The sequence below is a fragment of the Neoarius graeffei genome, chromosome 21, assembly GCF_027579695.1.
Source record: "Neoarius graeffei isolate fNeoGra1 chromosome 21, fNeoGra1.pri, whole genome shotgun sequence".
NCBI lineage: Eukaryota > Metazoa > Chordata > Actinopteri > Siluriformes > Ariidae > Neoarius > Neoarius graeffei.
Window position 1 is genome coordinate 60,815,520 of NC_083589.1, and position 25,479 is coordinate 60,840,998.

Sequence of the window (25,479 nt, forward strand, 5' to 3'; positions counted from 1 at the left end):
AAATATGAACAAATAATACACAAAAATACTAATATTACAGCGTTCGCTACAAGTAACTTATTCTGGTTTATTCTTCCTCACGTTGCACCCCCCCTGAAGAACTCTGGCGCCCCCTAGGGGAGGCATGCCCCACACTTTGAAAAGCCCTGGATTAAGGAATCTCATACATATATCTCTATCGTGAAACTGAGATTAGGAAAAAGCATTTGTCTTTACATAATCCTGCTGTTTTATCCTTTTGAAATTTATTTGTGAATTCCTTTGTTTGTTTGCTTGCTTTTAGAGGAAAAGTTTGGAAAATGTATCTGTTTTGTCCAACTACATCCATCTTCAACAACTTGAACTCCCCAACAACAAAATAAAAGGTACAAATCTTTATTTGTTCATTTTTCATTGTTTGTTTGTTTACTTATTTATCTACCTTAGAAACACATGATGATGATGATGATAATGTAACATTTTACACTTGTATTAATCTTTTGTCAGGCATGTTATTTTTATCCTCAGGATAAAATAAATGTCCTTGCCCTTGCAAACCTGGATAAAAAAAGGACAGTGTGCAGCCACTGTTCATCCATCCCTCTCCTGTACTTTCTGTGTTTAATGTTTTGTGACTGGTAGATTTATCCTGCGTGAGCCACATGCCATACCTTATCATGCTCAACGCTTCCCACAACGAAATTTCCGACTTCTTTGGATTCCAACCGCCTAAAAATCTCAAGGTGAGGACTTGCATTAGACAGGAGAAGATAATTTTTTTGAGAAATGTAATTTTTTATGAGTTCAAGGTTATTGTGTGATATAGAGGCCTTTCATGTGGCGTCATCGTTTATGCGGCCATGTTGCCGAGCGAGCTTTGTGTTTGACAGCGACAGCACAAGTGTCCACGTGTGATTGTAAGCCCAATTCAGATTAGATTAGATTAGAGATTAGATAAAACTTTATTGATCCCTTTGGGAGGGTTCCCTCAGGGAAATTAAGATTCCAGCAGCATCATTACAGATAAACAAAGAAAAGAAATAGAGAAAAACTTCTAGATAAATTAAAATAAATTAAGTATTTATATATACAAATATAAAACAATAAGATATGGGGTTAGGGTAAGTGTGTGTATGTGGGTGGGTGGGGGAGCAGGAAAGATATTGCACTTTATATTGCACTTTATATTACACATTATATTGCACATTGTCCGGTATTGCTTATTGTTAGGCTAGGCTAGGCTACTGCTCTTTCCCGTCCTCTGTCCTCCTCTTACCCCTCCTCCCCCCCAGAGAGCAGCTGTACAGTCTGATGGCGTGAGGGGGAAAAAGGAGTTTTTGAGTCTGTTCGTCCTGCACTTGGGAAGGACCATTCTGTCACTGAACAGGCTCCTCTGGTTGCTGATGACGGTGTGCAGAGGATGACTGGCATCGTCCATGATGTTCAGTAGTTTGTCCATAGTCCTCTTCTCTGCCACCGTCACCAGAGTGTCCAGCTTCACGCCGACCACAGAACCGGCCCGCCTGATCAGTTTGTCCAGGAGTTTCCTGCAGATGTTAAAGGACTGCAGCCTCCTAAGGAACTATATCCTGCTCTGTCCCTTCCTGTATAAGTGATTGGTGTTACAAGTCCAGTCCAGCTTGCTGTCCAGCCACAGCCCGAGGTACTTGTAGGAATCCACAGCCTCCACCTCGACTCCCTCAATCAGAACTGGTTGTGACCTTGGTCTGGACCTCCCAAAGTCAATGACCAGCTCCTTGGTCTTCGAGGTGTTGAGCTGCAGATGGTTCCTGTTGCACCACACAGCAAAGTCCCTCACCAGGCTCCTATACTCCTCCTCTCTGTCGTCACTGATACACCCAACGATGGCTGTGTCATCGGCAAACTTCTGAATGTGACACAGCTCCGAGTTGTAGCAGAAGTCTGCGGTGTACAGGGTGAAGAGAAGAGGGGCCAGCACCGTGCCCTGGGGTGCTCCAGTGCTGCTAATTACAGCGTCAGACGTGATGTCCTTCAGCCTGACGTACTGCGGCCTGTCAGTGAGGTAGCTGGAGATCCAGGTGACCAGGCAGGGGTCCACTCGCATCCTGTTCAGTTTGTCCTGAAGCAGTAGGGGCTGGATGGTGTTGAAGGCACTCGAGAAGTCCAAGAAGAGGATCCTCACTGTGCTATTTCCCTTATCCAGATGCGAGTGGGCTCGGTGTAGCAGGTAGAGGATGGCGTCTTCCACAACAGCACCTGCCCGGTATGCAAACTGCAGACAGTCCTGGGCATGTTGTACCTGGGGTCTGAGGAGGCTGAGGAAGAGCCGCTCCAACATCTTCATCAGATGTGAAGTGAGCGCCACCGGTCGGAAGTTGTTCAGCTCGCTGGGCCGATTCTTTTTGGGAACTGGAATGATACATGATGTCTTCCAGAGGGTTGGCACTCTCCCCAGCTGCAGGCTGAGGTTGAAGATGCGTTGGAGTGGTTCACCCAGTTCAGCAGCAGGTCTTCAGTAGTCGTGGACACACCTTGTCCGGGCCTGCTGCTTTCCTGGGGTGAAGCTTCCTCAGTTGACCTCTGACCTGGTCTGCAGTAATGCATAGAGGAGTCTGTGTTGAGGTGGGGGAGGAGGGGGCTGCTGTGATGACTGGGGGGAGGTGTGTTGAGGGAAGAAGGAGAGATGGCTGCAGTGAGGGAGAGGGTGGGGGGGACGTGGGCTGGTTGAACCAATTGAAGAAGTCATTCAACTCGTTCGCCCTCTCCACTGTCCCCTCAACGACTCTGATCTTTGTATTGTGGCCTGTGATGGTTTTCACACCTTCCCAGACCTCCCTCATGCTGTTCTCCTTCAGCTTCTGCTCCGCCTTTCTCCTGTAGCTGTCCTTAGCTTCCCTCATGCAGCGTTTCACCTCCTGCTGTGCTGCTTTCATCGCCTCCCTATCCCTGCTCCTGAAGGCGGCCTTCTTCCTGTTGAGGACAGCTTTGACTTCCTGTGTTACCCATGGCTTGTTGTTAGGGTAACACCGTACAGTCTTAGTGGGGGAGACCACGTCTGCACAGAAGTTGAGGTAATCTGTCAGACAGTGTGTCAGCCCCTCTGTCCTCACAGTGTGGGCTAAGCAGCACATCCCAGTCCGTGATGTCATAGCAGTCTCTGAGGGCATCTTTCATTTCAAGGGACCACCTCCTGATGGAGCTAGTTGTTGCAGGCTGCCTTTGAACCAGGGGGGTGTACTTCGGCTGTAGATGAACCAGGTTGTGGTCAGACTTCCCTAGTGGGGGGAGGGGTGTGGCTCTGTATGCATCCCTCACATTAGCATACAGCAAGTCAATTGTCCTGTTGTTCCTTGTTGGATAGTCCACAGCCTGGTAAAAAGCAGCCAAAGTAGAGTCCAAAGTAGCGTGATTAAAGCCCCCAGAAATGATCATAAATGCCTCAGGGTGCTGTGTCTGCAGCCTTGCTGTGACAGAGTGAATCCTCTCACATGCAGCGGCTGCATCTGCCTTCGGAGGGATGTAAACACAGATGATCACGTGACCGAACTCCCTCGGCAGATAATATGGCCGCAGGCTAATGGCTAGCAGCTCCAAGTCCGGGCAACATAAAACTGTCTTTACGGAGATATGTCCCGGGTTACACCAGCGGTTGTTGACATAAATGATGAGCCCCCACCTTTGCTTTTCCCGCATGTGTTAGTGTCTCTGTCGGCTCTCACAGCAGTGAATCCCCGCAGGTCCACGTTAGCATCCGGTACAAGGTGTGTTAGCCATGTCTCCGTAAAGATAAATAAGCTGCTCTCCCGGTAAATCCGCTGGTTGTTCAGAGCGGAAAGCTCGTCGACTTTATTCGGCAGCGAGTTCACATTCCCTATGATAACGGAGGGAATGGATGGTTTGTAGCGCCGCCGGTTGTCTGCTTAGCTCCAGCTTTGCAGCCCCTGGGTTGCCTCCTCAGCTCTGCCGGGATGGGGTGTCGTATCCCGGCTCGTCCCATTGTTTTCAGGGCCAGCAGCTCCTCTCTCGAATAAGTGAGAAAACTTGCGGTTGCGTGTTAAAGTTAAATATATCCATGTTATATAGTTAAACACACTGTCTTCGTAAGAAGAGCAAAAAAGTAAAAAAAAAAAGGTGGAAAAAAAGAGGTTTAAAGAGCTAAAAACTACAGAGCTACTGGAGAGGCAGCCATCTCACACAGCGCCCATACGTGTTTCAGTAAAATTCAGTAAATTCGTGTAAATTCAGTAAACATTTACAGATAAACTTGTAGAAAAGAGAGAGAGAGAGAGAGAGAGAGAGAGCAGTGGGCAGAATAAATAAATACATTTGTTGGTAAATTATATGAATCTATGATGCCTGCATGTTTCAGCTTTTGGATGTCACATGATCTGCTGGTATAATCTAAATTGTTCGTTTCTGAGAGATTGTACTGTACTGACTGCAGTTGTCTCCATCCATCCATCCATCCATCCATCCATCCATCCATCCATCCAGCGCTCGAAACTAACGGTGTACCGACGTCCCGGGGACCATAAAAAATGTCATCGGGACACAAAATTATCATATCTGGGACAATCCCGGGACAATGGAAAAAAATAGATCTAGAAAAAAAGTTCTACATTAATATTATTTACAAAGCCGTAACACATACGTAGACATTCACCTAATTTGTCAATTTAAATTTTAAAATGTTAACAGCGAAAAATTCATAGTAGCTACACTTTCGATGCACCTGCATCCGTAGGCTACAGAGCAGCGCATTCTGTTCTAGAATCTTCGGCCGGAGTCCGCATTATATGGACTTGGAATGGAATTGCTACCGCACACGCTGCGCTGACTCTTGCCAGAACAAAAATGCTGAAGTGGTTGAAGCGGACCGACCGCGGGGAAGAAACTGAAAGCCCAGACATAACGTCTCCGGGACCTTCAGGATCCAAAGTGTCATCGCCTGGTCTGCAGGCAACGCTAGCAACTGAATGAACTTAATGAACACTGTTAGACACGTTATAAAATACAACAGGAATGATGTGGATGATATTGACGGAAGATACCGTTCAACAGAATAAGTGAGTTTTCTTGGTGTCTTTCTAGTTCAGAAAGTTTAGTCAGTCAGCAGCACAACTAGGCTCGGACCTGGCACTATGCTGATGTTGCTAACATTTGCACCCACGCTTCGGCAGCGAAAGTTCATAAAATGGATAACGGAAAGTTCATAAAAATGGATAACAGTAATGGTGAAAATTATAAGTTGGCCTTATAAATGCCAACAGATATTCAAGGTATAAGTAGATGAAATGAACATAAAAGGGGTCTTATTTTCAACTAAAGTGTACTGCAGATGTAGGGAGTTGAAACATTTTCTGAATGAGCTAGTTGGCCCCTTTAAATAAACGGGTATCTATTCATACAGTGAGCTCGCCAAAGTTTAATAAACTGAAAATGCAATAACTGTAATTTTGAAGTAGATGATGTATAGGACATGTGTCGCTTGTGTCTTGTGACTTATTGTAAAAATGATATAAAGGGTTCAAAATCGCATAGTTACAAATATAATAGTAACTTCATATGATAATATTAACCACTGGTTATTTCAGAGAGGAAAAAAATGGGGACACTATTGCTTCCATTCGGGACAATACAACACAGAATTCGGGACCACTGGGGGACAAAGAAAAAAAGTTAATTTCGAGCCCTGCATCCATCCATTACCTATAGCCGCTTATCCTGTCCTACAGGGTCGCAGGCAAGCTGGAGCCTATCCCAGCTGATTATGGGCAAGAGGCGGGGTACACCCTGGACAAGTCGCCAGGTCACTGCAGTCATCTCGATTTTTATTATTAACTGTCGGAGCCATTTAAATGTTTGCCTGGCAATATGGCGGATTCTGCGTAAAAAAAAAAAACCTGTGATGTCGGTGAAAGGCCTCTATACACTACTAGTCAAAAGTTTTTGAACATGTCGAGTTTCTTATAATTTAGTTTACACATCATTGATAATTAAATAAGGAACAAAATTAAGACTTAATCCTCAGTCACTACGTTTACATGCACATAGAGAAAATCGAATTTCTGCCGTTGCTCGACTGAAATCGAAGTTCTAAATGCCATGGAAACACCTTAGCTAGGCTGAAATTGAACCGAACTTGATTTCTCGTAATCGAGCTACACGACCTAGATTATGCGATTTTTGCCGAGCTACTTAGTGCATGTAAACCCTATCGAGCTACGTAGTCGAGCTACTTACTTCAGCACTGCCCCTTCCAGAAGTGACAAGTGACGAGACCACAAGCGGGAAACATGACAGCCTCGGTCGGCATGACAACAGTAGTAGCAAGCAGCAGAAGAGGTCAGGAGGAACAAACGAAGAAGAGAAAATGGCGAGCAGAAACGTGCACTTCTGGAGCAATGAGGAGACAGAGTTCATGCTCATTCAGCTTAAGGAGTTGAATATATTAAAATTCATGGATGGGAGAAAAACGCGCAATGGAGAACACGGAACTGATAACTTTGTTTACACTCTTGAATAGCTCTTCTTCATGATGACAACCGGAAGTGTACCAACACGATGGGGCGTGTAGCGCCACCTGTGGCTCGGGTGCACAATGCACCTCACACAATAGCTCGATTTCCTTGTGTGCATGTAGGATTGGATTTCTCTGGCACCCTGCTGGGACCCTTAGCTCGATTACCGACAGCAGCTCGAGTTGGATGTGCATGTAAACGTACTGAGTGTTGCGTGCTCACTGAAGCCTTGGGTTCCTGTCTTTGACTCAAAGGAGTGGAACCAGATGTGTCCTCATCTGTGTCATGGTTTGACATGTTGTGCATTCTGAGATGCTTTTCTGCTCACCACCTTTGTAAAGAGTGGTTATTTGAGTTACCATCACCTTCCTGTCAGCTCGAACCAGTTTGGTCATTCTCCGCCAACCCTCTTTCATCAACTAGGCATTTCCTTTCGGAGAACAGGATGTTGCGCCACATGATTGGCTGATCAGATAATTGCACAAATGCGCAGGTGTACAGGTGTTCCTAATTAAGTAAACGGTGAGTGTATACGTATGCTTACATGCTACACGTCCCTCAGTAGAGTGATCCAGATTGAAATTTAATCTAGATTTCATAAAATATAAAATAAATGTTTCCAAATGCACTTCTTGCTTAATACAGCATGTTCAAAAACCTTTCACTGGCATTTACACAAATGTCAGGTGTAAAATGGTGGTATTAAGTTACATAAAGATGTTAAAAAGGATGTTTTATTTAAAATTGCAGTCATTTTTCTCTATGATCATAATAACCTCTTGAATCCTTTCTACAGGAAGTGGATTTCTCTCACAACCACATTTCTTCAATGAAGGATTTGTCAGCCTATACTTATCTTCGCAAGTTAATTCTAAACTGTATCCTTTTATATTTAGTCTCAAGTGCATCTCCATTTCTTCTCACCTTCATGCCACTGCATCATAACTGTCTCTTTATCAAATATGATTAATCTCATGTCATGCGCAAGTATACAATTGTTAAGTAGGGAATAAAATGTGACGGGGTGGTGTGATAGAATACAACTACCGTATGATGAATTGTCCTCTTATACCACTAAGTGCTCTTGATTATGCTCTCAGCATGCCTGTATAACAACTAAAGCACTCGTTTTATATAATTATTTATATTCTTTATGTATTATGCTACTAATACATAATAATTTATGTATTAGTAGCCATATATTCCTTATAATACCATTCATGAGTATAAAATTAATATATTTTTATATACTAAATATAATGCACTATCAGCCCTGTGATGACCTGGCGACTTGTCCAGGGTGAACCCCGCCTTTCGCCCGTAGTCAGCTGGGATAGGCTCCAGCTTGCCTGTGACCCTGTAGAAGGATAAAGCAGCTACAGATAATGAGATGAGATAATGCACCATTTTTAATAGTTTTAAAAGAGCAAAACAGTAATTAATATTGTTTTGCTCTTTTTACATTCTTTTATTTGAATGGGACGGTTCCGCTATGATATGTGCGGAGTATTCAACAGGTGGCGCGCGCCTCACTGGGTCGTTCAACAATGTCAACAACGGTGGACGCCACACAGCCCAAACCAACAAAAGTAAAGTGTTTATTCAGGGTTTATTGTGGTTTGTTTTAAGTTTAATAACATCTTGTAAATTTTAAAGATACGGAGCCATCAACTAAATGTTTTTCGTGATGAAAATAGTCTGTTAAATCGTAAATTTGTCAATTTGATCATTCTTGTCACTGTGAGTGTAACCCCTGGACTCCTTGACATTAGTTGATTAGAGTGATATTTGCAGGAAATGGACATGTCCAATTTCATTTCTGTTCGCATTGGTGTTTGTTTTTTAATATATACAGGGGCTTCAAAGTTTGGGAGAATAGCAGGGTACAAATAATTTACAGCAGGGTGCAAAATGGTAAAATGTCTGCCAGTGGTAGACATAATGCACGCAAAGCGTGCAGGGGAGGTTTCAAAGGGGGGTGCGCCCCCCTTTGGGCACGGAAAATTTTATGAAATGCACTGAGAAATGGTGGCCTCTGGTAACTTTTAACAGTGAAAATAAAGGGTAATCAATACTATTTGGAAACTTGAAATATGAAACCATACCTCAGTCATTTTTCAAATTTCAGAAATATTTGCAAACAAACACACAAAAAGTAGTCCGATTGAAATCCACATATGGATGAGATCTAGATAGATAGATAGATAGATGTGTGTGTGTACATACCAAAATAAATCAAAGAAAGTAAGATTATATGATATAAAAATATTTCTTGAATTTACATATACATGTAGGGGCCTACTGAATAGAAATTATATAAATCTAGTTATTTAGTGTGGGTTAGGCACAACAAATATTATGTGTGTGTGTGTATGTGTGTGTGTATATATATATATATATATATATATATATATATATATATATATATATATATATATGAGAGAGAGAGAGAGAGATGCAAGTACGAATTTTTCATGGGGCGGGATGGTCTGGAACAGGTTATCTAAAATTGGGATAACATTTACCCGGGATGGGTATTTGAGGCGGGTCGTCTAGCTTAAGCTTGATTAGCGTTGTTACGCACGCAGTTTGTTTTTTCGAGTAGCTGTCAAACGCAGAGTCAACTTTATGATCTGCGATTATAATGTCTTAAGCAAGGCTGAGAAATGGTGGACTAAGACGTATTTATTTTTTTATATCAACACAATGACGGAATAAATTTGCGTTCAAAACGTACTTACCTTTCCCTCTAGACCTTTTTAGCCACGCATCCAGCATGGAGCCGCTTGCAACTCTCTTCGTCGCCATTTGTGAGTCACATGATGGTATGAACCATTTACAGTCCATGGAACACTCTAAGCCAATCAGAGTACGGCTTACATATGGCACAAGGGGCAGTAATGGCTGCACTCATGTCGAGGATGTAAACAAAGTTGACGCGGCAACGGACATACATGACATAGTGGATGTAATTTACGTTCACAACTTTTTTTGCCGTCAGAAATATTTAATATTAAATTTTGTGACTCGACTGACAATAGCCGGCGGCATAACAAGCCACAGACGGCGATTTGCCGCCAGTGACCGGCTACTTTTGAGACCGCAGCATATACTGTACTTACTGAAGAGGCTCATAATTTACATTACATTCCCAACTCAAAACATTCCCAACTCAAAACATCCCCACTCATTTCACTTACTAAACAAGTTAAAAAAAAAGTTTAGATGTGGCAGACAATTTTACAATTGCTAAGAATTATTACCAGTTGCTAGGATGTTAATTAAGAGATTAATATTAAAACACACAAACATTAATCACACCTAATAAAACATAAATAAATTATCGCTACCGCTTGGGCTTCAAATGAACCATGTCGGGCTTCAAATCATTCAGGCCGAGCCTCAAATAACTATAACGCCCACAAAAACCATATTATTGTTATATGAGTTCAACAGCCAATTTAAGCCTAGGTCACAACCGGACGTACAATTTTTTAGCCGTGCGATTTTTGGCGTTTCCCAAATCGCTGCGTTTTTTTTGTTCATGGAGAAAGACGCGTGTTGGCCGTAAGTTTGTCTTGCAACCTGAAAAAAACGTAAGCGCCCGTAGAGTTTGTTTGACATGACAACAGGGATGTGATTTTTTCCGCGAATTCGCGGAATTCCGCTTTTTTCACCTCAAAATTAAAAAAAAAATAAAAAATTCCGATTTTTCGCTCAAAAATCCGCATTCATATCCTATTCGTTCCGACTTTCAGTAATTCCGTCATTGAGATGAAACGAGGTACGTGATTGGCCCATCACTCTGTAACAACCAATGAACGTGCTTGTTAGATAGCTGTACGTAAGCTCGCTTCAAACAAAGAGTTGAAAGATGGCAGCCTCCGTGATCGAGCGTAAAGATGCACCTGATCATCAGTTTGGTGTGTGTTTTTAAAGTAAATAAACATGGGGAAGAAGAAAAAACAACCCAGCTCATTTCTTTCCCCATAATAAGCCTGTGAGTGGTGATGGTGTCATTGCACATGCGACGGAGTGACGAAGGTTGCCGTGGCAACGGGGCCTCGCGCCATTTGTTGCTTCCTGGATGCGCATGCGCACACTATGAAAGCTGTGGTGAAAAGGTTAGCATCGGAGGCTAAACCTTCTGAGGAGAAAAGAAGGGGCGGTTTTTATTTCAGTTTGTTTTAGTTATGTCCGAAGAAACAGCAGTTTAAATCACGGCTCTAGTTTACAAATCAAAATGGTTACTCAGTGAAAACAAAGCAAAAGCTAGAGAGAGGGGGAGTGGTGTAGAGAGAGGGGGGAGCGGTGTAGAGCGAGGGGGAGTGGTGTAGAGAGAGGGGGAGTGGTGGGAGTTTAACCCGGGAAAGTGAGTCTGTGAGGCGGCAGTGATGCTTGACCCCTCCCGCCTCCTCTCACTTTACCTCAGAGTCTCTGCCAACTTCATCACAGATTATTTCACCTTTTTCACTCGAAGTTAGTTTTAATTTTCACTCAAAACTTTTCCCACAGCGTGGATGTAAGGTAATTATACACAATTTTGATTTGTTTATTCAATATTAAAATGTTAGTGCAAATAATACATACTTGCCAACTTTTCAAAATTCTCATGAGGGAGAAAAGTGCATGAAAGACATTTTCAATTGGCCGAGGGTCTGATGCGCGGTTGAAATGATAAAAACAGTGGATCCCAATTAATTGCAAACACATTTTTTGTGAATGATGTTTAGTGAAAAAGTGATTTTTATTCTTGCATATGAAAATCCTCAAGTGAGTGAACACTGTACAGTTCTGTATACGAGTCAATTTCACAGAAAACGTGTTTTTTTTTGTCCAGACGTGTTTTGTTTACATTTTGAGATTTCTAAAACCTTTTTATGGTCTCCTATGATAAAACATTATCAGTTCTACCTTGCATTTCAAAATTTGACTACTTTGGTTCATAAATGTGCATTTTGTAGCAAATTTTAGGGTTGAAAATGAGCAAAAATGGCTGTTCCGCTGAAAAGAGACTTTTTTTCAGACATGATTCTTAATGTTAGACAAAGGTGGAATTGAAACTTTTTCATGTTCAACGACAAGACTGTGGAAACCACAATGGACATATGATGTCACAAATTGAAAATGCCATTAAGAAAAGATATTTTTCGATGTTTTGTTAATTTTTGTACCTGTCCCAGAGGTTTGTGTCAGTTCTGTTACCGTGATTAATCACATAACAAAAATAAATGCTCCCAAAAGCTATTATTGAAATTATTTGTTGGCAAGGATCTACATATTCTCACCTTTTATATGGATGGCAGAATGAACTGAATCTGAGAATATTTACTTAAAAATTTCAGTTTTGGTAAGTAGTCTATGCATGACTAATTTTTTTGTGTCAATCCTGTTACCCTGTCTAAACGGGGTGTGCAGTAACTTAATCAAATATTAGAAGTTGCCATACATAAGAAGCAAACCGGGAGACTACCAGGAGCAATAGAGTTTAATAAATAATGGTGGATGAATTCTTATGTTGCATCATGTTTGTTTGAAAAGGCACATTTAGGTATGTTCAACTTCTACAGTAATTGAAAGTATAAATTTTGTTTTTCCTTATACAGTTTTCTATTTATTCTAATGCAGATGATTTAATTTAGAATGACATTTTTAGGTTTCATGTTTTGGCTTTTTGTCAGTTAAGAATCATTGAATTTACTATAGGGGCTCAGAGTTGCATGTTGACCATTAAATTGGCTTGAATTTGTTAATCATGACAAGTTTTTTCTTGTGTATTTGCTTGCCATTTTAGTACAATTTTTAAGTCAGAAAACCCCAGAACCCAGGAGCTTCGGGGGGCTTCGCCCTCCCTTGTCCCCCCACCAGGGCGCTGCCCTGGACCAGCTGGGGGCCTGCGGCCCCCAGACCCCTGGCTAAAATTTTCAGATAATTTCACCAGCCCCAAATCACATCCCTGTGACAAAGAACCTCTGCGGCCAGGCCACAGCTCGAAAATCAGCACGTCACACGCGCGCCCTCCGTGCGTTTCATGCGCGCCCTCCGTGCGTTTCTTGCGTTTTTTGCACGTAGACCGGCCGTAGGAGCACGTACGGCCGGTTGTGACCGAGGCTTTAGCCATGTGTGTTAATTTCTGTTACCAGAATTCTTATCCCCAAATATATGAACTATACACCAATATAGAATCAGCACTCATCAAAATTTAAATGTATGCATTCTTTTGCTCTGTATGCATTCTTTTGAGGAAATATTTGTTTGATTATTCAAGTATGTGATTAATATAAAAAAAAATCAAACATCATTATGATTTCACAATAACTGGCCCATCAATAAGCATGATAAGCACAAATATATCTTACAGGCCGCGTGAAGTAGACGCGGTTACCCAGACCACAAGCCCTAACTTAAGCACAATAATGGATGTGGCATGGGCGATAATTCGCGTATTTGTACGTTTGACAACATTTTATAAGCATCTATTCCAGTTAAACATCAATAAAATTTATTAATTATATCTTATTTCAGCGAAACATTATACAAACCAATGCCACAGTGAGTATTGTTTTGGCTGGGAACGACCCGGAAGTGGAGGACTGATCACAGTGCCACCTGCTGAATACAGCTAAAATGTAACATAGCAGAACTGTCCCATTATTTCAAGGTCTATTAATTTCATGTAAGTTCACTAAACTCGGGACTTTTATAAACCATGGATCAGGAACAATACCAACAACAAAACCTCACAAAACAATAGCAGGCATTTAATTTCATGGTCAAGTGCAAGGAAAGAAATATAAAATATAACGTTTGCTGATGTATTTAGTGTGGATTTCTGCTTGTAGGTAAAATATACTATGTTCAAACAGTACAAAGCAAAGAATTTTTCAGTATTTAGAGTCCGTGAGGTAGGGCCAAAAGTTATGTCGGTATTTACACAGGGAAATTTAAGTCTATTAAGACTTGGGTTACTGTTAGGTTTATATAAGTATTATTCTTGACCAAGAAGGCAGTAATTTATTAAAATGGTGACAAAATTAAGGATTAATTTCTGTTCAGTTAAAATGACCTTCTGTCTCGGCTGGACATTGTTTGGGAACATTTTGTTTATTTTGATATGAGATGTTTTGCTTACTGTCTTTGTTTAGGTTTGTTCTTATTTTTTGTTTACTTTCTTATAACATATCTTTATTGAAAAATTCCGTATGTACGTAAGCAATGACCTGTAAAATCTGTTTGTACCTTGCTATCATGTCATATCATCAGAAATATGTCATTATGTTATGATTTACACACACACTGATGGAGATTATTTGACCTGCCCCAAGATCAAGCTGCTGCACGCAAGTCAAACACACACACATACATCTGAACATTCCATTAGAACAGTGATGTAATTAAGATGTGACACACACACACTCACACACACATAGACACAGATATCAAAATGATGTCACTTACTCACACCCTCCCATAGAGACAAACACACACACACATTCGACAGACACAATAACCGTTTAGAGAGATTATAATTTGTTATAAAAGGTGTTTGTGATATTTCATCTTTGGCGAGAATACTGTGAATAAACAGCAGTTAAACCGATCTCTGGTTCTCTGTTTTTTTGCGGTGTTCCGTCCCAGAATTCTGCAGGTGGTACGAGGGCGGGGGTCCCGAGAAGTAAGTTGACCGTTTGCGACTGGGTGAACCCTAACAGTTACACACCTGAGTTTTTCAGGACCATCAAAACCACCACTGCTCAGGGTTTGAAGGATAAGCTGACCCAACACTCATCTGTTACATGTATGACTTACTTTATGTTAAGAGATAAATAAATACTATTAAAGAGATAATATAAATTAATAGTGTCATTTTTTGTATTTAATACATGAATACATAGTCCAAGATTTTTCTCCCGTTAATTTTAAGACCAAAACATATATTTCAGCATGACATATTTTAGTTACGTCACACTGCGAGACTGGACTGGACTTATCAGTGCTCCTCACTATATCACACAATAAACATGCGCTTAAATCCCAGTGCATAATCATGTGTAACAAAAGACCCTTTTACACAGCCTTTTCAAGGCGGAATTCTTACGCCTTTATTCCACCTCGCTTTTTGTGTAAAACGTCCAAATGTGGAACGGGAGGTCTGTGCAGTTCCACCTCTGAGCCAGAATGATTGATAGTAATAGAAACAGGATCAATGTCTGTGTAAAAGGGACAGCCGGCATTGTGGAACAGAGTGAGACATATTTGACATTTACATTTGTTTTTGACATGCTTCTTTCTGAGACCATTACATTAATAGCATTTAGCAGACACTCTTATCCAGAGAGGACATACAACATACCCAGAGCAGCCTGGGGAGCAGTTGGGGGTTAGGTGCCTTGCTCAAGGGCACTTCAGCTATTCCTGCTAGCCCAGAGAATCGAACCAGCAACCTTTTGGTTCCAAAGTTGCTTCTCTAACCATTAGGCTGTGGCTCCCTATCGCAAATTCAGACATCTCTGTCTATGGCATCGAAGGGACGTTTGTTTTTCTGCCTCAAATCGCTTCCTACTTCTCTTCACTTTCTCCTCCAACGTATTTCTGATCGCAGAATAACTGTGATGATGTTTAAATAGTAGTATAAATGTGCACGGCTAACAAAAGCAACTGAACACGTTGTTTTGAAAGCAACATCGTTATGCTCAGGGTATTCGTATTTTCAAAGTGTATTATGTTATGCATTACACTAGATGCTGAAGCTCGGCTGTGTCACATGTCAGATCTCTGGTTGTGGAAAACCAGCATGCTGTGTAAAAGCACACAGTGGCGCTGCTTTATTTGGTTCTGTGGAAATAACCAAAGCAGGAATATTGAGGGATTTTTTTTATGGCAGTATTGCGGGATCTCTGTGTAAAATGTAATGTATGCTATGTCATGTAATGTCTAAAGGGTTTGAGACACGCCTTTGGGCCTGTTTACAGCCGGCATTAGCACACATCCTGGGTGATCTGATCATAAATGAACAGCACTAAACTCCCAGATGTAATACTGATGTAACTTTTGAGCAATAACTATTGACCTAGCCGGAAAATACAATACCGAATCATCCAAAGGCTGTTTGGAAATCAAACTGAACGGTTGAGTTCTCAACTTTTAGGTTAAATGAGGCTTCTTTGGTTGTGTCTCAATCTCCTGTTCTTGCTCAAATTCACGTTCAAGTTTTATTATCAGACCACATGATCAGAAAGTTTGAAACAGCCCATATGGGTACATGAGAGAGGATTCGCTGGACATTTCTGCCTGTAAACGAATGTAGCAGTAGATTGACATAATAAACATGAGCAGCAATCTTCTTCCAGTGGAAATGATGCATGTATGAATTCTGAACACAAATGTTCACTGGAAATGCCAGATGTTAACGGCTGTGCGTTAAAGCTACCTCATTTTGATCAGATTAATACCAGGCATGAATACGTGCGTAACACTTACATAACTTCTGAAAAGTCTGCAAACAGATCTGACATCTGAATGAAGGTTTTACTGTAAATCCTCACTTATCTCAACTCTGAACACAGCCCAAAGTGAATATGACTCTACAAGGAGATATTTTAGTGTGTCGTAACTATTTTGAGTCTGGTTCCTCTCAAGGTTTCTTCCTTGTGTTGTCTGAGGGAGTTTTTCCTTGCCACCGTCGCCACAAGCTTGCTCATTGGGGATAAATTAGGGATAAAATTAGCTCATGTTTAAAGTTTTTAATTTTCTGTAAAGCTGCTTTGCGACAATGTCTGTTGTTAAAAGCACTATACAAATAAACTTGACTGTTAAAACCATGTAAAAGGACTAACTCATGAACAGTGTCATCTCTCAGTATAAGTCGTTTTCTCCAGTTGTTACCTTGACCAGGTTTATCACCAGATAATTCCATCAGTGAAATCCAAGGGCTGGAGAAGTGCATCAGCCTGACTCACCTCAGCATGGAGCACAACAAGATCTTGCGTCTCAGTGGCCTCAGAAATCTGCCACTCAGACAGCTCTGCCTGGTAATGTCTGTTCTCGCAACAGGTCCCTCATCCAAGCTTAAACAACCCGGGTTCTTTTGGGCTGCAGTGGTAGTTGGTATGGACCCTATATCATGAAACAATTAATCAAAAAATAGTGGGACAGTAGTTTTCAAAGTGAGATTTGCACGCCAATAGTTGGATGTGCTCACAATTAGTGACAGGGATGGTGGTGTTTTTCAATATCAGTAATTTGCTTGTTAGCATGGTCATCTGCAAGGTCACGTAAACAAACCAGACAGTTAATTTTGGCAAATAAAGCCGTGCAGTAAGCACTTGATCATAGATGACCATAGAGAAATGGGATTATAATTATATAATGGGTTGCATTTCTCATTTCAGTAATTCTAACTATTTTATTGTGTGCAGTTTAGTGAAAATGAAAAGCCAGTATTTGCAGGCCATAACAAATATTTTTCAGTTGACAACATTTCAGATATTCAATAGCTTATTGCTGTGCAGTTATGCAGAATGAGTTGGAAATGAAATGCCAGCCTGAAAGCAGTAAATAATACAGTATCTCGCCAAGACTATGTGGTTATTTGATTCACTGTGTGAAATACAGTACATGTAGTTTCCTTAGAAGGTGAGAGTTTATACCGTGTTAAAGTAGATGACATTGCTTAAGAATAGACATATTTATACCACTGTATACTGTAAAATGATCACAGTATTGTTTATATCATGGTATAATGTAGTTTTCGTTATATTTTTACAACAACCATATAGTATATATCAATTTATTTTCCCATTCTTTGGTTTCCAAATGGACTAATAACTATCACAAAATGATTGTTATTATGGACATGAATATCAGGCTTTCAGTGATTTTTCTTTGTGCTGTTCCTTTTTCTGGGGCACAATGACTGAACAACATACACTCACCAGTTATTAGGAGCATCCATCCACCTGTTGTTTTCTCCAGTTCTGTAATCAGCCGATCCCTTGACAGCAGCACAATGCATAAAATCACGCAGCTACAAATCAAGAGCTTCAGTTAATGTTCACAATGTTCAAATATCAGAACGGGAAAAATTGTGATCTCAAAGTGTGACTTTCTTTCACTGTGGTATGGGTGTTGGTTTGAGCCAGATGAGTATTTTTGGTTTGAGTATTTCAATCAATCAATCAATCAATCAAGTTTATTTGTACAGCGCTTTTAACAATAAACATTGTCGCAAAGCAGCTTTACAGAATTTGAACGACTTAAAACATGAGCTAATTTTATCCCTAATCTATCCCCAATGAGCAAGCCTGTGGCGACGGTGGCAAGGAAAAACTCCCTCAGACGACATGAGGAAGAAACCTCGAGAGGAACCAGACTCAAAAGGGAACCCATCCTCATTTGGGCAACAACAGACAGCCTGACTATAATATTAACAGTTTTAACAGGTATAACCCTCAACTGTCCTCATGGGGCCGTCCTTCACCGGAGTGGGGCGATAAAACTCCGACCAGACACAGGGCACCAGGATGGATCAAGCAGGTCCGAGGGGCAGAAGAGGCCAGCATCTCAATCCCAGGATCAACATGTAACTCAGAGGGACAGATTGGGGGGGGGGGGGGGGGGGAAGAGAGAGAGAGAGAAAGAAAACATGTTGTTAGGTATGCCCTAAAAATGACAAGTATTAAATCTGTGTGGTAGGCTCGCAGAGACAAGAGTCTTTACATCAGGCATGACACACAATGGCATGTTAATATGGTAAAAAAATATATCATGACCTGCTCTGGCTGGATGCTAGATTGGGTGATGGGAGCACACTCCTCAGCAATGATGAGATGCAGATGGGACCCTTAGGGCTGGCCAAGACAATTCAGTTACATTTCACCGGGTCTGGGACATGCGACAGAATGTCTGACGGCCGATTCCCTGCAGGCTACGATAGCCAGTCGAGGTCCCCACCGTCTCCACCAAAAGATTTCCTGTTGACTCCATGTAACTCAGAGGGACAGATTTGGAGTGGGGGGGGAAAGAAAACACAGGTTGTTAGGTATGCCCAATGTCACCTGAATAAGTAGGAACAGTATACATATTGCACCGAGTACAAGCAGGGACTCCGGCAACTAACTATGACAGCATAACTAAAAGGGGAGAGCCAGAAGGTAACACAGGCATGAGGGAGCCCCGGGACATAAAGCAGCCAGCCACTGCACCGTCAACAAACTCGAGTGAGCAAGCGAGTGGGGACTGACAGCATCCATACATCCCAGTTTACCAAAACACTCTATGTCTGAGGACCCTCCAGATCTACTCCTTTACCTCATAAACACCATTAACAAAAGGCTTGACTAAACAGATATGTTTTCAGCCTAGACTTAAATGCTGAGACTGTGTCTGATTCCCGAACATTACTTGGAAGGCTGTTCCATAACAGTGGGGCTTTGTAAGAAAAGGCTCTGCCCCCTGATGTAGCCTTCACTATACGAGGTACCAGCAGATAGCCTGCACCTTTTGATCTAAGTAGGCGTGGCGGGTCATAGAGGAGCAGAAGTTCACTCAGGTACTGTGGTGCGAGACCATTTAGTGCTTTAAAGGTCAATAGTAGTATTTTATAATCAATACGAAATTTGATTGGGAGCCAATGCAGTGTGGATAAGACAGGCGTGATGTGGTCATATTTTCTAGTTCTAGTAAGGACTCTTGCTGCGGCATTTTGAACTAACTGGAGCTTGTTTATGCACTTATTGGAACATCCAGACAGTAAGGCATTACAATAATCCAACCTGGAGGTAACGAAAGCATGGACTAGTTTTTCTGCATCATGCAATGACATTAAATTTCTTATCTTTGCAATATTTCTGAGATGAAAGAAAGCTATCCGGGTGATGTTATCAATGTGAGTTTCGAATGAAAGACTGGGGTCAATAATCACTCCGAGGTCTTTTACTGCTGCACGTGAAGAAACAGAAAGGCCATCCAGAGTTACTGTGTAATCAGAAAACTTACTTCTAGCTGTATGTGGTCCTAGCACAAGTACTTCAGTCTTGTCAGAGTTAAGCAGAAGGAAATTTATAAGCATCCAGTGTCTAATGTCCTTAACACATTCCTCAATTTTATTAAGCTGGTGTGTCTCATCAGGTTTTGCAGAGACATACAACTGTGTGTCATCAGCATAGCAGTGGAAACTAATACAATGTTTACGAATAATATCGCCCAGAGGTAACATATATAGAGAAAAAAGCAGTGGACCCAAGACAGAACCTTGTGGAACACCAAACTTTACCTCGGTACGTCTAGAAATATCACCATTTATATCAACATACTGATAACGATCAGTTAGATAAGACCTGAGCCAGGAGAGGGCCATTCCCTTAACTCCCACAACATTTTCTAGTCTATCCAGAAGAATGGAATGACCAATGGTATCAAATGCTGCACTAAGGTCAAGCAACACAAGTAGCGAGACACAGCCCTGATCAGACGCCAACAGTAGGTCGTTTACTACTTTAACCAGTGCTGTCTCTGTGCTATGATGAGGTCTAAATCCTGACTGATACATTTCATGGATGTTATTCCTATGTAAATATGAGCATAACTGCTGTGCCACAGCTTTTTCAAGGATCTTGGAGATAAAGGGGAGGTTTGATATTGGCCGATAATTGGACAGCTGACAGGGATCAAGGTCAGGTTTTTTAATCAGGGGTTTGATAACTGCTAGTTTAAAGGATTTGGGTACATAGCCAATCATAAGAGAAGAATTTATTATTTTTAGAAGCGGTTCAATTACTCCAGGCATTATCTGTTTGAATAGATGTGTCGGTAAGGGATCTAGTACGCAAGTTGAGGCTTTTGATGTAGAGATTAATGAAAGTAATTCAGTTTCTTTTAGGGGAGTAAAACATTCTAACTGATGATCTGATACAGTTATATTGTTAACTACAAGGTCACTTTCATTGTCTAACCTTAAATTAGTAGTTTGAATTTTTTGTCGGATATTCTCAATTTTGTCATTAAAAAAATTCATGAAGTCGTTGCTACTACATACTGCAGGTGTGCATGTGTTGATAGTGGACTTATTCCTGGTTAATTTTGCTACAGTATTAAATAGGAATCTAGGATTATTTTTGTTATCTTCTATTAGGGAGGAGAGATATGTTGATCTCGCAGCACTAAGAGCTTTTCTATACTTCAGGAAGCTCTCCTTCCACGCCAATTTGAACACTACCAATTTTGTTTGACGCCATTTACGTTCCAATTTTCGAGTGGTCTGTTTTAATGTGCGAGTGTCATCGTTATACCAGGGTGCTAATTTTTTGTCTCTGACCATTTTCCTTTTTAGAGGAGCTACATTATCTAAAGTATGGCGGAATGTTGACTCTAAGCATTCAGTTGCCTGATCGAGTTCTGCAGGGGCTGACAGTGACCCAATCAAAGTTGACAGCTCTGGGAGATCATTTATAAAGCTCTGTGCAGTAGTTGACGTGAAAGTACGTTTAATACAGTAGCGTGGTGAGGTGCATATATTATTACTCAGACATATTTTGAATGAGATGAGACAATGATCTGAGATAACTTCAGACTGTGGAAGTATGACTATATTGTCTACGTTTAATCTGAATGTTAGTATTAGATCAAGGGTGTGACCACCATTATGGGTCGGTCCTATGACATTCTGCTTAATCCCGACTGAATCTAAGATGGACACAAACGCTGTTTTTAAAGGGTCTTCTGGGTTAGCAAAGTGAATATTAAAATCTCCGACAACTAAAGCTTTGTCTAAGGAAATAACCAAATCTGAGATAAAATCTGCAAATTCAGAAAGAAACTCAGAATATGGCCCCGGGGGCCTGTAAATAATAAGCAATGGAATTAACTGGGTAGACTTATTTTTCGAGGCTACATACATTATATGAGTATGAAGAACTTCAAATGTATTAAATTTATAACCAGGTTTGTGTGTTACACCTAGATAATCGTTATAAATAACCGCGACGCCTCCTCCTCTGCCAGTTAGACGAGGCTGGTGTATATAACTGTATCCAGGAGGACTCGCTTCATTTAATGCTATATATTCATTTGGCTTAATCCATGTTTCAGTTAAACAAAGTACATTAAACTCCTGATCAGTAATGAGTTCATTAACCATTAGCGCTTTAGATGTAAGAGATCTAATATTTAATAGCCCCACCTTTAGATCAAAGGTGCTGGCAGCAGCAGTACAGTCAGTCTGATCTAATTTTATATTGATTAGGTTACTGGAACAAACTCTCTGAAAATTTCTACCTTTTTGTTGAGCTCGGGGAACAGACACAGTCTCGATGTAGTGGGCCCTGAGTGACGACTCTGTGCAGCTAGCAGACAGTCGGTTTAGCCTGTTCGTCTGCTCCCTGGCCTTGGCTCTGGATTGTCAGAAATTAACTAGGCCTGTTCTGAGACTATGACCTATGCTGCAGGAAATGAGAGCAGCACCTTCCCGAGTGGGATGGATACCATCCCGCCCTAACAGGCCAGCAGTGCCCTCAAAATTAGCCCAATTATCTATAAAGCCCACACTGTTTTCAGAGCACCACCTGGACAGCCAGCAGTTCAGCGACCATAACCTGCTGTAAGCTACATCGCCACGCCGCATTGGGATGGGGCCAGAGCATACTACAGCATCGGACATCGCCTTCGCTAATTTAAACACCTCTACAAAGTTACTCTTAGTAACCTCAGACTGACGAAGGCGTATATCATTAGCTCCTGCATGGATAACTATCTTTGAGAACCTGTGCTTGCCTAGGACCCTAAGATTACCTGCTATGTCCGGCGCACTGGCTCCCGGTATACACCTGACTAAAGCTGCTGGTGCCCCTAAAGGCTGAGCTAATTTCACGTGCCGTATGATAGAGTCCCCTATAACCAGAGCTCTTTCAGGTTTCTCAGTGGGTGCATCACTAAGGAGAGCAAACCTGTTCGACACGTGACGCGGAGAGGAGTGGTGCTCCCGTGGGCGAGCCTCAGCGGTAGCTTTGGCTCTACGCTTATGCCGCCGAGCCGTCACCCATTCGCCCCGCTGTAAGGGCTCTAATGCCGGAGTTGGGGGATTGCTAACTCCACCTAGGGCGTCCAGACTTTCCCTAACAGAAACTACACTGTTCTCACGCTCACTAACCTGCTCTAAAGCCTGGACACGCGCTTCTAGCACTGTAATCTTCTCCGTCAGAGAGCTAACTAATCTGCACTTATCACAAGTAAAGCTAATAGAGCTATCGCTAGTGACGGAGGAAGAATGACTAAACATCCTGCACTCAGCACACTGAACAGGCTGAAGGTGTGCCATGATGAAAAGATTCACGTACCTTAAATGAAGATCTGTTGATATTAAAGCAGATCAGATGGCCTCCGCTTGTGGACTTTACACAGGAGGAGAGAAAAAGAAAGCTTCCGGTCTCGGCGTTCTTCCGAAAAAAGAAAGAGAAAAAACCGGAAAAAAAAAAAAAACCGGAAAAAGGAAAGCGAAAGTGAAAAGTACAAAAATGAAAGCGACAGTATAATAAAAATGAAGACGATACTGGAAATTTATTTATAGAAAGAAAGTTAAAAAAGGATTAGTAATTAACGCCGGCACTCGCGGGATAAAGGACTCGGCGCGAACAACTCAGGAAACAGAAGCTGCTGATCTCCTGGGGTTTTCACACACAACAGTCTCTAGAGTTTACACAGAATGGTGCAGAAAACAAAAAACACTGAGTGAGTGAGTGACAGTTCTGTGGGTGGAAACAAACGCCTCGTTGATAAGAGAGGGTCAGAGGGAAATCGCCAGATTGGTTTGAGCTCCCAGGAAGGATATAGTAACTCATAGCAACTCTTTACAACTGTGGTGAACAGAAAAGCACCTCAGCATGCAACAGCAGAAGAACACATTGGGTTCCACTCCTGCAGCCAAGAACAGGGATCTTAGAATCAACAACAAGTTCCTATTAAAGTGGCCAGTGAGTGTACATCTTTTAATAAAAGAAAAACAACAATTTGGTGCACGAGTTTTAATTTATTTTGGGGTTTTCTAAAATCTGTACATTTCAGATGGCTCACTGTGTCACACCCATGGTTTTCCCCAAAGCGTTTTGCTCTGCCTGCCGATACGCTTAGTCGCTTTAGTTAAAATCCGATACTCTTAGATTTATACTGATACGTTAAATTTCCTACCCACAAGTAACTAGATACATAGGAGAGCAAATAACAGATCCATTTACATATCGATTGATGTGTGTGTTAAACAAGCCGTCTTTTTTCTAACGTTTGTGTTGATTCTGTCAAAGTAATATGTCCGCGTGGTATGATGTAAACAAACTAATCTGTTGGCTGGGTCAAGATCACGTGTTCAAACCGGCCAATAAAAATATCGAAAGAAAATGTCAGACATCCCGGAAGTTTCTGATTCATTATAAGCGATCTCACTGGCTGCCGATGTTGTCCCCCAGCAGACGGACAAAGCCGACTGATTATAATAAGCTAGGAGAAGACTCGCTGGACAATCTGATCCACATCAGCATGGATGACCGCGAGATGGACTATGAGAGGGCTGCCCAACATTGGGCCAAGCAAAAGCCAAGGAGAATTAATCTGCTTTAAAGGAGTAGAAAACTTAATTCATTAGTTTGGGTTTGCAGAAAGATTATGTACTTATAAACACTCTCACGAAGTGAAGTTGTCCAAATTTGTCAAATATAGCATCATTTCAAATAATCATCATAAGCATTTTTGGCAGTGTGATGTCACTGGGATCCATTTAACAAAAGAAGGCTCCGGATTATTCTTTTGTTAAAGGCTCACAGTGACCTCACACTGCCAAATACGCTTATCGTTATTATTCGAAATTATGCTACATTTGACACTTAACAAATTCTCTTCATGAATGTGTTTAAAAGTACATAATCTTTCTGCAAACTTAAATGTATGAATTAAGTTTTCTTTCCCTTTAAATATGTTTTGATCTTAATCTAGTCCATTTAATAAAGTGCCAAAATTTAAACTTTATAATATGCAGTTGCCTTACTTTTCTTTTCAGTGTATCTTAGTTATACATATATTATGGTAATTGCATCAGAAACATTCTAAATCATTACAGTTATAGTAATGCAGCAACTTATTTTAAGGTGGCAGGTCTTAGGTTCAGATCCCTTTGTGATCAACAGGAGGTCATGATGATCGATTCTCTTCATTGGATTGCAGAAGATGGAGCAAACCACTGGTCATATTTTCATGCACATTTTTGTTACAACACGACTTGATCATCGATAATTAAGGAATCCCCGTAGATTGAAAATCTATCGTATACCTCAGTAATCTATAACAAAACAGTTTAACTTGCATATTGAACTTTTAAGGTGAAATTTCAAATGTGTTTACATTAATACTATTTAGGTCAGAAATCATTAAAACACTGGTAAAATATACCCTATAATCATGTATCTAGAACCTCTCAGAGACCCTGAAAATGCACCTGAGAGCATCTATTTTCAAAAAATTTTACGGGGGGGGCATGCCCCCGGACCCCCCTAGTTTCGCTTTGCGCTGTTGGCACTCAATTGTCTGTGTATTATCATGCCAGAATTTAGGTCTTTAATTTTTTTCTGGGGAAAACACTGCACACCGTTCAAAAGTTTGGTTTCCCATCAGAAACCAGACACCTATGATGCTTCTTATTTGTTCCAAGCTCACGTCACTGCCCCTGTGTCCACTGGTTCAGAAAGGTTGTCCCACTCTGTGTATTTCAGTTCATAGTGCAGCTCTTCTCCCCTTTTTGCCTTTGATACAGTCGACAGCAGTGTTGTATTTTGGGACATTTTTTGTGTCGAAAAGTGAGAAAATGAAGCCTCATGTTGAAGCCCACCATATGGCATGCCAATGTGCCCCCGGACCCTTTGTCACTTCTCTGAAGGGTGTTTGCGGTCTCCTTAATCAAAGTGATCCTTCATCGTCATGCTCTATGCAGTCCGTTTCCCCTTCGGGGCACAGCTGCTCG

At 41.3% G+C, this 25,479-nt stretch overlaps 1 protein-coding gene across 1 annotated transcript in view; it reads left to right on the forward strand.

Annotated features, from left to right (window-relative positions):
• lrguk (leucine-rich repeats and guanylate kinase domain containing) overlaps positions 1–25,479 on the forward strand; it is an 82,548-nt gene that overhangs the window by 24,700 nt on the left and 32,369 nt on the right. The window contains exons 3-6 of the mRNA XM_060903441.1: positions 284–365; positions 622–722; positions 7,279–7,360; positions 16,389–16,513. Of these exons, the coding sequence (XP_060759424.1) occupies positions 284–365; positions 622–722; positions 7,279–7,360; positions 16,389–16,513 (390 nt within the window). The remainder of the gene's footprint in view (positions 1–283; positions 366–621; positions 723–7,278; positions 7,361–16,388; positions 16,514–25,479) is intronic.